At 41.7% G+C, this 14,518-nt stretch overlaps 1 protein-coding gene across 1 annotated transcript in view; it reads right to left on the reverse strand.

Annotated features, from left to right (window-relative positions):
- Window positions 1–13,408, reverse strand: part of CSRP3 (cysteine and glycine rich protein 3) — a 24,013-nt gene extending 10,605 nt beyond the window's left edge. The window contains exons 1-2 of the mRNA XM_015424418.1: window positions 13,319–13,408; window positions 1,299–1,442 (exon numbers count right to left, since the gene is read on the reverse strand). Of these exons, the coding sequence (XP_015279904.1) occupies window positions 1,299–1,410 (112 nt within the window). The 5' untranslated portion in view covers window positions 1,411–1,442; window positions 13,319–13,408. The remainder of the gene's footprint in view (window positions 1–1,298; window positions 1,443–13,318) is intronic.
- Between the last annotated feature and the right edge of the window lie 1,110 nt (window positions 13,409–14,518).

The following is a 14,518-nucleotide window of genomic DNA, read 5'->3' on the forward strand; positions in this document are numbered from 1 at the left end:
TCTTTCCCCCATCCCTGGACTGGCCTGGGGGGCAGAATCTATACAGTCACAAACTAGATTTGGGGATTTCTAGGTCTCCCCAGTTCTATACTAACTGCTATACCACATTGGCTCTCAGGGACAGAGGGAGAGGGAGACAGAGAGAGTGTGTTACCAGCAAGCCACTCAAAAGTGTGTGTAGCCTAACTCTCAGGCTGCAGTTATACACACTAAATAATCCACTTTCCAACTGGATTTTGCCAGTTCACAAAGTAAAAACCAGTTGGAAAATGCTCGGAAAGTGGATCGAAAGTGGATTATTTAGTTTGTGTGACTGCAGCCTGAGAAGTGGCCCTGCAAGAAAACCAATTATTGATCAGGCTTGAGGCAGGGAGCCTTTCCTAAAGTTGAATAACCTCTCCTGTAACGGATAACCATCATTCCTTGTCCAATCTACAGTGGATCTGAGTCTAAATTCAGCAAAGATGGTTTAGGGTCCATCATTATAAAAAATGTTCTGTCTGTCAGGATAAATCAGTAAAAGAACAAAGCTGTTCACTGTCACACTCTCCCTCTTTCTTTCTCTCTCTGGCACTACTGCTTTATCAACACCTGTCCTATTGCTGTTATGAATTGACTGGTATTATATGAGTTCTGCATACCCCCAGAACAGTCTGTGCTAAATGTTACTATGCTATATGTTGTTCCTTTCCAGGGTTTTGCTGTCACATTTGTTACAATCTGCCTTAGTGTTACTCTCCATGCTGTGTAGTGTTTGCGGAATATGATGATTTAATAAGAACTGTGGAAAAAATGGAGCTCACAAAAGGGATCTTTGCCACCTTCCCTTTTCTCATTGGAGCTTCTTCATTTTCCTAATTAGCACTCCTGAGTGTTTGGGAACCTTCAGAAGAATATGGAATACAGCAAGGGGTTGCAGCTGGAGGAGAAATCAGAAGAAATCACACACACACACACTAGATCAAGTTCTTGCATGGATAAAGCAAAAGCGCATGTAAGATGGGTGGGCAATTTTCCCCTTTCAGCCACCTGCACTGCTTCCCATGCCATTCCTGAGCATCCCCCAAACTGGAAGAATAGCTATAGAGGGGGCTACAATGGGAAGGGGAAACAGAAAAGATCCCTTCCATGATCTCTGGTCTGTTTACGATTTGTAGGATCCAAACCATATGTTGCTTGTTAATTGGCTTTGCCTTAACCAGAATTATGAGATTCAGAAGGTTATTGCTGTATGAAGATATTGGCAAAATCTGAAGCTGTGGAGATTCAATCAAATAAAATGGTGCCGATCTACTTACTGCAATGGAAGCACGTCTTGTGAAAACTCTTGCCGTTGCACTGGATCTCCTCGGCATGATAGACTGTCTTATCACAGGCACCACATTTGGCTCCTCCTCCCCAGTTTGGCATCTTGCAAGCTCTTAGTAGTCTCAGGACAATACCTTTACTCCCCAAAACAAATAAGACAGAATTAGCAGAAATTCATTCCTTTGCTATATTATCACCAAGATACAAACTTTCCAGTCCTAATACATTTTTTTAGATGTGACATCTAGCTGGCCAAGCAGTCCCCAGCTATGTAATAGTGGACATAACGGAGTTATCATTGCACGCTGACAGGTAAAACTGCTTGCGGTGAAATGTAGCCTTCTGTGCATCTCAATGATACAGGAATCTCTTCGGGTCTTTGACTGCAGAACCAAAACATGAGGTGGGACAAGGGTCAATGTAGTGAAGTCTGCAGTCGGGCTGGCTAGAAGTCCCTTTTCATGGTATGGCTCATCTATGGCATTTGAAAAATAAAACAATGTTTTATTCTGGATTCATTTAATTGTATGTAACAGACAGGGTGGTGGTTGGGTCCCTCCCCACATTATGTGCTGAGTCCATAGAAATTATGCTTTGACCCTGGTGAACTTGGTTCCTGAGTGCTATAGTTATCACCTCTCCTCAACTGTACCTGCCTTTTCAAACACAAATTATTTTCAATGTTATATTTCCATGCCACTTCCACGCAGATTAAACTATTGATGAAACTCTTGGCTTTACCTCTATCCTGAGAAGGAAGTAGTGGCTCTCCTACATTGTCATGTATTGATGATGGAATACATAGGCATCCACACTTGAAGGGCACATTCCTAATTATTTCTGCCGGGGAGGAGGAGGTTATGTTCTCTCACAGAATCACTTATACCAAATCTTTAAAATACCTGTTGGGACACAACTAGCAAGAGATCTAGAAACAAACCAACAGCACACTCTTATTGCAAGTATACCTCTGTCAGTGGCATGAGAGGGTCATCGACATCTTTAAAAGACACATGGGGCCACATCTGGTCACATTTTTAGGTGCTTCATATTTTAACATCTACAGTTAACTTTTCTAGTTTCTTCAGAGCAGATGCTATTTGATTACAACATGCTATGCGGCTCTGCTCAGTGACACAAGGAAAAAGACATTCTTGCACACAGGCAATGTGTCACTGAGATGATACAACTAGCTAAAGAAGACAAACTAAAGACTTTCATATAAACTGAAATGCACATACATTGCTCAATAATGATGGCTTAACCTTTGAGGACTCAAAACAAAACTGTTGATCTGCCTCCTTTTAAAAGTGCTGGGTTTCTAGATATGGGGAGAGCTGCTGAGGGCTGAAAGCAAGCAGAGCCAAATGGGCCTACAGTGCGGGCAGCACCACAGGGTCCACTGTCCCCACCGGTGGCCAGGGGACCTGGCAACCCTAGTTCAGACTCTGCTTTTGACTGCAGAGATGACAGTGGTGAAGAGTGTGGGTTCGCTGATTGTCAGCAATGCTGCAGGCCTACAGTTGCCAACCCTAGTTTGGAAATTCCTGGAGTTTGGTGGGTGGAGCCTTGAGAGCAGCCGTTCTCTCCAAGGGAACTGATCTCTGTAGTTGTAATTCAAGGAGCTCTCCAGGCCACACTTAGAGGTTGGAACCCTATGCAGGCCAGATCTGAACAGAGAGGAACCTGCAGGACTGCTGGTACTGGGGGTGGGGTGTCAGTTGGCTTGGCTCTCCCCAGGCTGTTTTAATATCCCACTCTCCTCCTGGTATAAAATTTCTGCTTGTGGTGTTCAACAGCTCATCCACACAAACAAGCCTTTAAAGTTACAAATGGTGAAACTGCCTGTGCAAACCCGGAGTTAATATGTCACATTTGAACTCAAACTTTACAGCACAAAGAGAAGAGAAAGAAAACTCCAGAACCAGGTAAGCCACTTGGATTTGAGGAAATAATGCTGACTTTGAGTTGAAATCTTTGGCAAGTTACTCAGCATTGCTGGTGTCTTTGGCAAGTTACTCAGTATCTGTTGTATTGCAATCAGGAAAACTGGCAGACATTCCAGCACAAGGAAAGGTTTCCAACACAAGCTCTATGAAAATAGACCTACAGAATCTGTAGCCAGCATTTATTCAGTGAGGTTCAGTGAGCAGCATATATTGAGGGTACAGAAATATGTTATCTTAGGAAGTGTGTGTTCCCAAACTCCTAATTGCCAAGATAAACTGAATGTGAGGGGGAGGAGAATTTGTGAGGGATGATTGCTTCACCCTTCCTGCCCCCAGAAGGGTACCCTACAAATACACATTACTCCTGCATTTTCTTTACAAGGGAAATATATATGGGAAAATATATATTGGGAACCCCACATTTCCCTCTTGGAGAACTGACAGTCTTAAAAGGAGAAATCGGGCAGTATAAAATAGTTTCAAGTTTATCCAAACAGTTAATTACTTTCCCATCTTCACCTATTCTTTAATTCACATTAAATTGGTCCATCCGTACGTCCTTCCTTTCTTCCCTAAAAACAAATCAGAGCTATCTTTCTGCCAGTAGTTGAGTTTGCTGAATGATCTAAGGCCTGAAACCCCTCCCAGTTACACCCAGCTTTTTCATTCTGTTCTTTTTCTCAGTTTGTTGGGGTGGTGGTTGTTTTTTTTGTTTAGCTGTCAAGTCACAGCTGACGTATGGTGACCCTGTAGAGCTTTTGAGGTGGTCTGCCATTATTTGCCTCTGGGTCGCTCCCTACTCATAATGATGGTTTTGTCACAAGGAGATGGGAGACAAATGTCCCTAATATATGGACAAGAACAAATACAGAGGAATGATATGATGGCACTTGGTTGGCAAACAGAAGCTTGTGGCAAAAGCAGATACAGGACTCACATGTTTGTTTGTTTGTTTGTTTTGGGAATTTCTATGCCACCTCTCCAGCCCTGCTCGAGAAGGCTTTCTTAGGAGAGCTTGCTTTGCTCATTGTGCTTTCTTGATGTCTCTGAGTCATACTTTCTAGAAAGATCAGCATGTTCACCTGTCATTAGCACATCACATTGTTATTTACTGGGAAGTTCTGACCCCTTAGCTCAGCCCTTCCTTATTCCTCTCAGCAGGCCAGTCACTTTCTTATTATAGTTTTTTTTCTGCAAAGATAGCTATGTTCAGTTCATCCCAGCTTATACACGGGATATGAGATAAAATCACAACTGAGATATTCCTAGCTGAGGCAAAGAGTATAGAGGGATTCAACTACTTCTTACCCTAATAAAACGGCTTTTTATATGTCAAAAATAGATGAACTTTACATATTGGTATAATACAGAAAGAGAAGTGTTGACTGTTTCACTGTTTATAGCACAGAATGACAGACATGCCTCTCTAGTTAGGTTTTAGATTTCAAGGGACAATTTGAATGAACTATGGAACTGTATTATGCTGAATCAGAGTGTTTTTTTGTTTTGTTTTTAAAATTATCTGGTTGGCTAGCTTTCCTGGAGAAAACAGATCTGCTTGGTAGTATCTAGGTTGGATTTGAAGCCCATTCTCTGTATGGGGCTGCTGCTGAAGACTGTCCAGAAACTACAACCGGTATAGAATATGGTAGTGACTACCCTAACAGGAATTTTTATTTATTTCCATACAAACGAATACATATCATAGGCTATGATCAGACATGCAGTTTGATCTGTTGCCATTGCTGTTCCCTTATGGATTTAAAATGGATAATCAGACAGCATCATCCGTCTGTCATGTCCCAGTCATCTGAGTCCTATGCCCCCCCCTTACTGTGTGTTTCTTTGATACCTGTGAAAGTCCAGTCCTGTTGGTCTGAGCTGGTTTCAAAATGGATTTCCTGTTGTCTGATTGCTCTGTTGCACACCCAAGCTGTCAAGCAAGTCTGACTGGTCTCTTGTTTTCCAGCCACCATTTTTTTACTAGTTAGTGATATGCGCATAACTGCATATTCATACCTCTCTCCCCCCCCCCCACAGGGGCTGTTCAAAACTTTGTTTTCTTTATAAAAACTTTCAAAGGAAGATGCCTCTGTACTTCAGCTTTTTTCTGTGCTTTGGGGAATGGGTTAATTTAGAGCGGGAGGACGGCAGTGAACTACATATCCCAGCAGGCTCATCAGCGCTTGTGTGCATGTTCAGAGGACAAACTTTTTAAAAAATGGCCAATGGCCCCATGAACTACATATCCCACTTGTGGGCATGCTCAAAGAACAAACAAACAAGAATAGCCAACGGCCTCACTCCCTGGCTGCTGGTCTGATTGCTCAGGGACGGGGTAAAAGTGCTTTGAAGAGTGCTAAAAGTCTGATCATGATTCTCTGTTACAAAATAACCTGGATCAATTAGAGGTGAGGCAACAGTGGATCAAACTGCATGTCTGACCGCAGCTATATACTATATGATCATTTTCATGAGAGCAAAACCAAAGTAAAGCAGCAGTAATAATTATACTAGGGATATAAATCATCTATAATAATTAACATTCGTGGTCTTTTTCCAATATTCCATAAAACCACGGAACATTACATCTGACTGTTTTATCTGTTGTGGCCTATAGAATCCCCTCATTACTTAATAGACTTTCAACTGTAGACAGATTAGTTTTCTTCCATAGCTAAGTATCTCCTAGAAAGCTCTCATCTCGCACCTCCTCCTTATATTAAAAAAATGTCCATGGTGATAGGCCAGGACTCAATAATGGTCTCAATTTCCTCCAAAAGTTTAAATCAGCATTAATACTCTCAAACTCATTTTTCTTTTTCTTTCAACAAACCAAATGGCAGTTGACAAATTCATGTTGATTACTTTTTCAAACGCATTCAAATTCTTATCTGGTGTAAATCATCTTAATAGTGAGCATAATTTAACAGCTTGATAATAAAAATATATATCAGGCACAACCAGCCGACCACATGAAAGTTTCTGATATAAGACTCTAGCAAAAACTCTAGGGGTGTTGTTTTGCCAGACAAACTGAAGGATCAACTTTTGCCAACTTTTTAATTTTCCCAGATTGATTGTTATGGGAATATTCATGCATAAAAACAATGTTAACACATCCTCCCCAACCAAGATATTGGAAGTAATCTTCATTTGTTTGACTGAATGTCAAATTCTGAGAGAAGTTTCCTATGATTAACAGCTACAACTTTACTCATATCTTCCTGAACCCAAATCCCCAGATATCTAATAGGATGAAAATGCCATGGGATGCCTATTAAATGAGCAAGTCCATTCTTCTGAGATACATCCATGCTAATACCCATCCAGCTTGATTTCTTTAAAATAACTCAATATCCTGACACCCCCCAAAAAAGAATGCAAAATCTTTAACACAACTGGCAAGGACTCAAAAGGCTTCATGATAGACAGGGCTAGATCATCTGCTGATAGTGAGAGTTTGAAATTGTCTTGCTCCATCTGGACCCTGAAAACCTCTATTTTTACTTCTAATTACAACAGCAAGTGTCTCTCATGATTACAAACAATAAAGGAGATAAAGGACATCTTTGCCTTGTGCCTCAATGAAGTTCCGATTCTTCTGAAGCCCCATTTACGCTTACTCTGGCTCTGGGGTTCTTATACATCATAGATATCCATTCACTAAATCTTCCTCCTAAATTACAACCATATAATACCACCTTCATGAATTTCCATTCCACTCAGTCAAATGCTTTTTCAGCATCAAGGAACATACTGTACTCGTTATGTTTTTTTGTTATATATATATATGTGTGTGTGTGTGTGTGTGTATCTTTATTGCATTAGCAAAAAAGCCATAGCAACAGAACAGGATGAAAACATGTGACCAACACTAAATCCAAGCAAGTAATAACAAATCAGTCATTTTTTGCAAAGATTAAAAAAACCCCACACTTAAAATTGTCAACTTAATAAATACACAATCATCAGTTGTCAGCAGTAAGCTAATTAAACTCAAGGAGATTTGTTTTCCTAATCACCATGGCTAAGAAGGAAGCCACTATAACCGTGGTTTGATTGTCAGAGGAATAATCAGACAATAACACTGAAACTACCCAAGGAAGAAAGGGAAGCTTTTCTTTTCTCATAACGGGGGTGATATATCTCTCTCTTTCCTTATTCCACTTGGAGCAAAAAAACATTATATGATCCATAGATTCTATCATCTCTTGTCCACAATCGCAAACTCATTCCGAAAACGGAAACCCTGAAAAATGACCAGCGAGCACCTTAGAGGGAAAGGAATTAAGTCTCGCCAAGGTAAAGGCTCTGCGTTGCCTTGGGATCTTTAAAGCATGACAGGATAGCCTCAGGGGGGGAAATGAGAAATATAATATATTAAGGGGAATAGCAAATGAGCAAGAGAGAGAAAGCAGAGGTGGCTGCAGTTCTGCAGGTCCAGGCCCCAGTTAGGGTTGCCAGCTCTGGGTTGGGAAATACCTGGAGATTCTGGGGGGGTGGAGCCTTGGGAGGGTGGGGTTTGGGGCAAATTCAACCCTAAGTGCGGTTCCCGCTACACATCTCGGAACTGCTGCAATTTCCCTCAAAAAGGTGTGTAGGGGGGAGTCAAGGATTTCATATACACGTTCAATCCACACCGCACACCCATAAAGGATCTGCAGGGTAACCTTAGCATTGAAAATCTTAATGGCAGCTGGTATATGCTTTGCACCTTTAGAGTAAAAGAATTTTTTGATCGCCTTGATTGTAATATTTGCAGCTTTGAGAGTCACCTGAATATGTATGATTTATAAGGTTGAACAGTCTTTCTACATTCAGATACTGTCTGATCTGTGCTTACAATCCTATGAATGACTTTGCTGTCATTTTGCAATTGTAGCTGACCAGATCTTAAAGTCTTGGGCCCATTATGCATGCAAATCTCACTGCAGATTTTCAGAGCACTATCTTGACTCACACAAAATTCTTTTCCTCCGGTGTATTTATTCTGAAGCTACAATTTAAAAATCAGGGGTGGCATCCAAATCTAAATCGGGGGTGGCATCCAAAGTTTTTAAATTATGCAATTACTCTATCGCAGCTGCACAGTAGCATCCAGCAAACACCTTCCATTTAAATCTTCATGGTTCAGGTTTTGTGCATGCATTTTAGCATTAGTTCCTTGAATGAAAGGGAACAGAAAGGAATGCAGGCAAAAGAGAAAAACCCACTGTTGAAATGGACCAGACTTTTTCTGAAACTGGCAAGCAGCTGCGAAGCTCTGTTTATTGCTGAGCACTAGGGGATTCCCTGCTCTGCTGTACTATTAGCCACTGTGAAAAATGGGAGTCACATGATCTCGTAATATGGGGGGAAATGCTGAGTGTACAGAATGTATGGTAGAACCCACTGACACTGGCATTGCAAGCTATGATTGTTGACAACATGTATATGTGTGTGTGCATGCACCTGTACAAAGTCAGCTGCAACTCCATCATGCTTTGCACAGGGCTGCAATTTGTATGGGGGAGGAGTCCCCTCGCAGAAGCTCTGGAGAGCTTTTTTAGTCTTGTGCCACTAAATTGAAAAAAGGGGGGACTTGACTTGTGCTGGAATTTTATCAGTAAGAACATAAGAAGAGCCATGCTGGATCACAACCAAGGCCCATCTAGTCCAGCATTCGGTTCACACAGTGGCCAACCAGCTACCTCTAGGAAGGCCACAAACAGGGTTGGTTAATACATTAATTAGCAGTCTTCGGATATCTAGCAGAACAAAGCAAAAGAGATAACTCTGCCTCAGGCGATACAGGATCAGATACCACAACATTCAGAGAGCATAAGTGGGAATTTTTTTTTATCATGGATACAATTAGCATGGGTGTGTGTGAGATTTCCATACATTAAATGACTAGTAACTTATTACTGTGTGAAAGTCAGCACTTTTTAGTTGGTTTTCCTGTCAAGTACTGTGAGTGACTGATTTTATGGGATTCCCCAGTTCCCCCAGAAATTTGTCAGGAAATGTGATTAAATTCCCAGCATTCATCAGGGCAACATACAAAAATGGCTTACCAAGTGACACATACACACCAGTAAACTTGTCTGCATTCATCTTCTTTCAAGAGAAGTAAGTACAGCAGAAATGTTCATGTCTAGGGTTGAAGTTTGTTCTACCATGGAGATGCAGTGATAAGAAGTGCTTCTCCTGGGACTTCCGGTCGATGACTGCATGACTGTGGACTCTCCTCCCGGACCTCCCGGGGGGTATCCGCGCTCTGGCCAAAGAAGGGGGCGAGCAGGCTCGTGAACCCCCCCAGGGGGGCGGGGAAGGGGCCCTGGCCAAGGAGCTTTAGAGGGGTAGCCTCTTCGATGGTGGAATGCCAGAGAATCGAGGCGCCCCTCCGCTCTAATGGTTCTTGGTGCTGAGAGGCTGAAAAAGCACTAGTGAAGCTAACCGGGTCAAGCGTAGGAGATCGAGCATTTAAAATGATGAAAGAAAAGTAGTCGGATGACCAACTATGAACGTGAGTCAACCGAGAAATGAATTTTAAAAGAAAAGACGTTCCCCACCCCACCTTGTGGAACGAGAAAAGCGAGCAGGGGGGGACGCCTCCCATGCGCATGAACTTTTAAACAAAAAGGGGGGAGCGAGCAGAGACGAGGAAAAAACTGTTTAGATATACTCACCAAGGTAGTGAAGCGGTCGAGCGCATTTCAGAGACTTTTAAAAAACTTTTGCGGAGAGTAAACAAACAGCAAAGTGGCGGGCAAGAGGGACAAAGACAAGCTGATTCTGAAAGTAAAAGGACTGGAGAGTCCTAAACCGGAAGTGACGAACGAGCTGGCAAAGACTGTAGTGGAGTGTATGCGCCCTCTCCTGGAACAGTTGAACAACTTCAAAGAACAAATGTCGGAGGTAACCAAAAACCTGACAGTGCAGCAAACCCAGATAACAGCACAGCAGACCCAGATGAATGACATGATACAGATAATGAAGCAAGACAATGAGAAAATTAAGGAGGTGGCTGCAACAACTGAAAAAGTGAAGAAGAAAGTCCAAAAGCTGGAATTAAAGCAAACTTCAATGGAAGATAAATGGCTGCAAGTACAAATGGATAAGGCTAATATGGTCCTTCGTTTTCAGGGTGTGCCGGAAAAACCGGGAGAGAGTCTTAAGGAACTAATGAGTGAATTGTTGGCCCCAGTGACAGAAATGACGGCAGATCTGTTACTAAACGAAATGGATGTGGTCTATCGATCATATTCAGGCTATATAAAAAAGAATAATCTGCCTGGGGCGATTGTTGTGAGATTCTCGAAGAGGCACATAAGGGATGCAATCCTGAAAGCAGTTTCTGGAACACCCCTGAAAATGGGGGAAACCAAGATCAGAATGCTGAAGGATATTCCATTTGACATAAGACAACGGAGAAGGAAGTACAAAGAGTTGGTGACTTATCTTCAGACAAACTCAATTGGATATAAATGGTTATTTCTGGAAGGAGTGGCCTTTAAGATGAAAGACAAAAAAAAAGAATTGTCTGTTTTTAAAGCCAAAGAATTCTTAAAGATTCAGCTGGGAAAAGAAGAGGAAGAAGGAAAAGAAGTCTTCTGGAGAAGACTCTCTGGCGGAGCAAGGAGCTGCAGCTCCTAAAAGTCCCGATAAACTGAGGAAGAAAAGAGGAAAAGAGAAATAGAGGCCGAAGGACTCTGAATTGTGCCTTAAACCTGATGAACACCAAGCAAAATGGTGCAAAAATGTGATGATGGGGGGTATGGTTTCTGAGCAGTTAAATTTGTTAAAGAAAGGTGAAAATGTGTGAAAAACTTGACTCAATTCATATTGACTTAAACGAGTTATGACTTAATGTAACTAAGCTTTTTTGAGGATCTCCTCTCTTGGGTTTTTAGGTATTAGTTGGTTTCTTTTCTTTCTCCCAATATATGTACCCTGTCCCTATTATTTTCTGTAGTATTTGTAGATTTATAAAAACAATTAAAAAATCCCCTCAGGGGGCTTTAAAAAAAAGAAGAAGTGCTTCTCCTGATAACCCCCATTTGTCACGGCATCTGTTAAAAAGATATACAGCTGCTGCCCATTTAAAAGAGGGCAGCTTTAAACAGCGGCCAGGAATGCGAATGCCTTTCATCAAATCCATCTGGTAATAAGCTGTGATATTTTCTTTCCATTTCCAAACACCTGCTAGAAGTGGCCAGCTAGATAAGGTACGTGGAATACCCACCCTAGCAAGTTTTGCTCAGTGAGGCTGTTTTGTTTCAAAGAGCCTTTGGAAATTAAACCTGATGAACACCAAGCTCTCTCTCTTTTTTTTTAAGTGGTTTTTGTTTGGTTTAGTTGTTTTATCTATTTGAAGAACTGGGTTTATTTTTAGTGGGCTGATTTTTAAAAATTTTTTGAAGATGGATGTTTTGGATTGGTTCTTATTAATATTTTATTGTGGTTGGTTTTTTTATTGTCTATGATTGTGGGTTATTGTGACATTTTATCAGTTTTGGAAGTCATTTCATAAATGGTAGAAGCAGCATGTAAATGTTTAAAATAAGTAAAGGTACAACATTGCAGTTCAATTGATTTTAGTAACATTTACTTACAGGTAAGTGGCTTAGCATTTCAACTTTCATTGCCCTGCATCATTCCTTTAAAGTGTGGCATGACTGCTAATGGAACCCAGACTCATTTACTTGGACTAGAGATGCTGGTACTTTCTAGTATTCAAATGCTCCATTTGCTACTGAGTGATAATGCAGACCCCCCCCCCCCATGCTCCTCAAGTTATGGCATCTTTGTCCACCCATAAAGACAGCAGTACCATACAGTATGCCTAACCAGTGCAAATTAGGACTCCCAGATTTTGGATAGATAACTGCAATAAAAGAACTTGTCTTTGCTCCCATACACTTTAATGTAGATGATGACCCTGAAGCCCTGTGATACCAAACCTTAGCAACTATTCACTTAGGAATGCTACAGTCGTAAAATACGAAAATCCAGTGCTTTTCTGCATATAAATTATTCATGTAAATAAAAGGTTTAAAAACCTGAGTTTCTTCCTTAAATTAGTTAGTCTCCCCACCCCCCGTTGTTTTCTTTGAACTACTCTTTCTTGTGACACACATTGATTAAGTAGCACTTAGAAATAAATTTATAGCTAGCCTGAGAGCAAAATGTTTCATGTAGTAGTTGGTTTATGTACTATCCATGGAACAAAAACTTGATTCCATCTCAAGAGTAACACCATATGTTAACAGAATTGAAATCAGTCATAAATTACTCTTATTTCCAAACTAGTGCTACTACTAGGAGAAGGATCTATGTTGCATAGTACCAAAGATACATTTCCTAGAAGAAATGTTGAATTTTTAAAGTGGCATCATCACTTGCCAATACAATTTCCACCCACATCATATTTGAGTCTAAATTACATTAATTAAGAGGACTTCAGCTTAATGGAAAGGAAACACAGTGACAATTCTTACTCTTAGTAATGCCCAATTTATAGTCTGAATCCAGACTAACTTTTTCACTCATACAAAGCACTTCTGCCCATAGAACAGAATGTTCCTGCCTCTTCCATGCCCACTATAGCCTACTGATTTCCCTGAAATCTTGCTCCTGGGGGACAGGAGACCCCTAGGAACAACATGAAAGGCAGATTGGGGGGGGGGAGGCAGGAGGAGGAATGGGTAGGAATTGGCAGAAATGATTTGATGAAGTGTGCATGCGCATGAAAGCTTATATCCAGAATTTAATTTTTGTTGGTCTTAAAGGTGCCTCTGGACTCAAACTTTCTTCCCACCCCCTCTGTTAGTGGAAAATTTACTTCAGAGCCAACCCATGATATATTAGCAACTACCAAAAACACAGAGATGCTTCCATAACACAGCATACTCTCATGAATGTACAATATAGAACAATATAGGATATAGAACTACCTTGAGCTATTTATTCACCCAGTTTTAGGAATATATTTATCTTTTCAACAAAATAACCCTGAAGTGCTCTTCAGTAAATAAAGGATCAGAGTCGCTTGATGCTTTTTCATCAATACATACCAGAGTGAGTTGTAGTCTCCGGCCTCCTGTATCTTGCTGAAGAGTCTGAGCCCAATGGACCCTGCAGTCTTTAAATACTTCAAGTAGTGATTGGCATTGGCTAGGAAAGGGCAAGTGACAGACAGTATGTGTGCGACTACGTGAGCAACACTACTGCTATCAGGTGGCTTAAAATAACTTGTGACAAAGCTTTGGATTGAGCACCAGCTATGAGCAAGTTAGAGAACAATGCAAGCCCCTCAGATTACACCCAGACGCCCTCCCCAAATACAGTTGCCTAGATAGAACTACATTAAATAAATCAATATTATCATGGGGCATAGGGTTGCTGGGTCCTCCCTGGCTAATGGTGGGGGATGAAGAAGAAGAAGAGAAGAAGAGATTGGATTTATACCCCGCCCTTCACTACCCAAAGGTGTCTCAGAGCAGTTTACAAACTCCTTTCCCTCCCCCTCCCCACAACAGACACCCTGTGAGGTAGGTGGGGCTGAGAGAGCTCTTTCCAGAGCTGTCCTTGAGAGAACAGCTCTTGTCAGAACTATGGCTTGCCCAAGGTCATCCAGCCAGGTGCAAGTGGAGGAGTGGGGAATCAAACCCGGTTCTCCCAGATTAGAGTCCCTGCACTTAACCACTACACCAAACTGAGGCGGTAGGGTTACTAGATCCTGGCTAGAAAACTCCTGGGGATTTGGGGATAGAGCCCGGGGTGGACAGGGACCTCAGTGGAGTACAATGCCACAGACTCCACCCTCCAAAGCATCCACTTTCTCCAGGGGAACTTTGCTCTGTGTTCTGGAGGTGATCTGCAAATCCAAGGGATCCCCAAGTCACACCTGGAGGCTAGCATCCCTACAGAAGATTATGAGAGAATCTTTAATAATAAAATTAAGGGTAGTAAGAGACAAAGAAGAACGCAAGAAGTGATAACACCGGGGTCACTGCTAGGATGAACTGCCTTTCACTGGGAAAAGATAATGTTCAAAAGATAAGCCACCGAAAGAAAAGGAAACCAGAACGGCAATTGCTCTGTTTCTGTGCATGTGATTCCCAGTTAGGATCAGGATGGTAGCATACATGAAGAAGTGGCTCCAGCCTTCCCCTGAGCCATTTCCCCAACTTAAAACAGTCCCAGGGGGCTGCTATTTGGGGAAGCCTACATGTTCCCCCTGGAACACAACTGTGGTTCCCTAAAAAGGCCCA

Source organism: Gekko japonicus, unplaced genomic scaffold, assembly GCF_001447785.1.
Source record: "Gekko japonicus isolate JY-2015 unplaced genomic scaffold, Gekko_japonicus_V1.1 scaffold26, whole genome shotgun sequence".
NCBI classification, from domain to species: Eukaryota; Metazoa; Chordata; class Lepidosauria; order Squamata; family Gekkonidae; genus Gekko; species Gekko japonicus.